The sequence below is a fragment of the Chinchilla lanigera genome, unplaced genomic scaffold (assembly GCF_000276665.1).
Source record: "Chinchilla lanigera isolate Chin_1 unplaced genomic scaffold, ChiLan1.0 scaffold00024, whole genome shotgun sequence".
NCBI lineage: Eukaryota > Metazoa > Chordata > Mammalia > Rodentia > Chinchillidae > Chinchilla > Chinchilla lanigera.
Window position 1 is genome coordinate 12,475,900 of NW_004955425.1, and position 1,889 is coordinate 12,477,788.

A 1,889-nucleotide genomic window follows, 5' to 3' on the forward strand; every position below is an offset into this window, starting at 1 on the left:
TCACTAAGTCACTAATTTTTCCTGGCTGGTCTTGAACTTGCAATCTGCCTGCCTCAGCCTTCCAAGTGGCTGGATTACAGGCCTGCACCCCCACATCCAGAGCTCTTTTCTCACATTGTAACATCAATTTTAAGCCAGAGAGCTGGGGAAAGTTTGAGTTTCACATGCGCCTTTGTTTCTGATTTCTTACAGATCCCCATATTAAGGTTTCTGGAAGGAAAGAAGATGTTAAGGAAGCCAAGGAAATGATCATGTCTGTTTTAGACACAAAAGTAAGTGAGCGTTAAGGACATGCGACGTCAGCACCTTGTCTCTGCAAGGGCTGCTCCATGCCGTTATCAAAGAACTATGTGGAGAAGAAAAGGCAGGAGAAAATAATGGTGGGTCTTAAAATAAGTGCACACGATTCTACAGTAGGTGTCAGGCTCTGTTTAATATTTGAATAGCTTCTCTGACCCTGAGTAGTTGAGTGACATATATATATACATGCACATACACAAACATGTCCATGTATGTGGATTTGTGTATGTATCTTATATGTATTACCATCTCCTGCAATAGACAGTGACCCTGGTTAGCATAGGGTAAATAATAAAGATTGTAGGACTTAGCATTTTTGCCTTTATGATGCTGGTAGGAAGCCAGAATGATCTTATTTATCCCTCTGTGTAGTATGTGATGGCATGAACTCAGCTGCTTCCTGTTGTACAGTTTTGTTCTCTATCTTCTACTGCAAGTGAATGTATTAGAGGGATAAGAAGGGCGTTCAAATACTTGGGAGTTTATACCCATGTGTGAGAATTTATTGTCTTTAAACACATCTAAATTACTTATTGTATCCCATGCACTTTGCTGAGCACTTTACATTTTACAAACATAGTATAGAAAAATATACAGTAGTTTGTTAAACCTCATAACTAACTCCGCACAGAAGTATTAAATAATTTGCTCCAGATCCCAAAGCTGGTAAGTGGAGAGGGGATTCACATCGAAGCTGTCCAGTTCCTCAACTTTTTTTTCTGTTTTTTTTTTTGCCACTGTCATTCATTGGAATGATGTCTGAGCTCTTCCTCCTCCTTTCTTCTGTTACTGTGATTTTTTGGTTGTTACTGTTTCTGAAAGCATTTTTAGGAATTATTTATCTTATCATTAAATGCTTTAGAATATTCCAAAAAGCAAGAACTTTCCTATATTTCCAAAGTTAAACTGAAAGTTAAGTTTAAAAATCAAAACAGTGAATATGTTGAGAATTTAAGATTGTAGAAGGTTTAAAATAACCAATTTTAATATCTTGCTGTACTTTGACATTTTAATTTTACTTTAAGGACTGTGGAATTTCATCACAGTCTTATAAATTAGAGTTTTAGAAAACTAAATTTCTTAAAAGTGAATTCATCAATTTCAATATGACAGCAGTTATATTAATCATGTCTTGTGCTTTAATATAGCCAATCTTCTAGTTTGTGTGTATTTTAACTTTGCTGCCAGAGGCACACGCATGCTTTGACATTTGTTCCCCACACTTCTTCCAGCCAGCAACAGTGACATCTCTGTGATGTGAGGTTTCACATACACTGACACAGTACACCAACATGACAGTACACCAACACCCAGTATACCAACACAGTACACCAACACCACAGTATACCAACACAGTACACCAACACCGTACACCATGAACACAGTACACCACCGACACAGTACACCAGCAAACAGTACATTGCCAACACAGTACACCAACACAGTACAGCAACACAGTATACTACCAACACAATAAACCAACACAGTACACCAACACAGTACACCACCAATATAGTACACCAACACAGTACACCAACACAGTACACCAGCACAGTATACCAGCACAGTACACCAACAACACAGTACAC

General features: G+C 38.0%; 1 protein-coding gene across 2 annotated transcripts in view; it reads left to right on the top strand.

Moving 5' to 3' along the window:
• The window catches only part of Bicc1 (BicC family RNA binding protein 1), a 284,711-nt gene that overhangs the window by 238,289 nt on the left and 44,533 nt on the right, over positions 1 to 1,889 (top strand). For both annotated transcript variants that reach the window (XM_013514878.1, XM_005385916.2), the window contains exon 4: positions 193 to 272. In XM_013514878.1, coding sequence (XP_013370332.1) covers positions 193 to 272 — 80 coding nt within the window. The remainder of the gene's footprint in view (positions 1 to 192; positions 273 to 1,889) is intronic.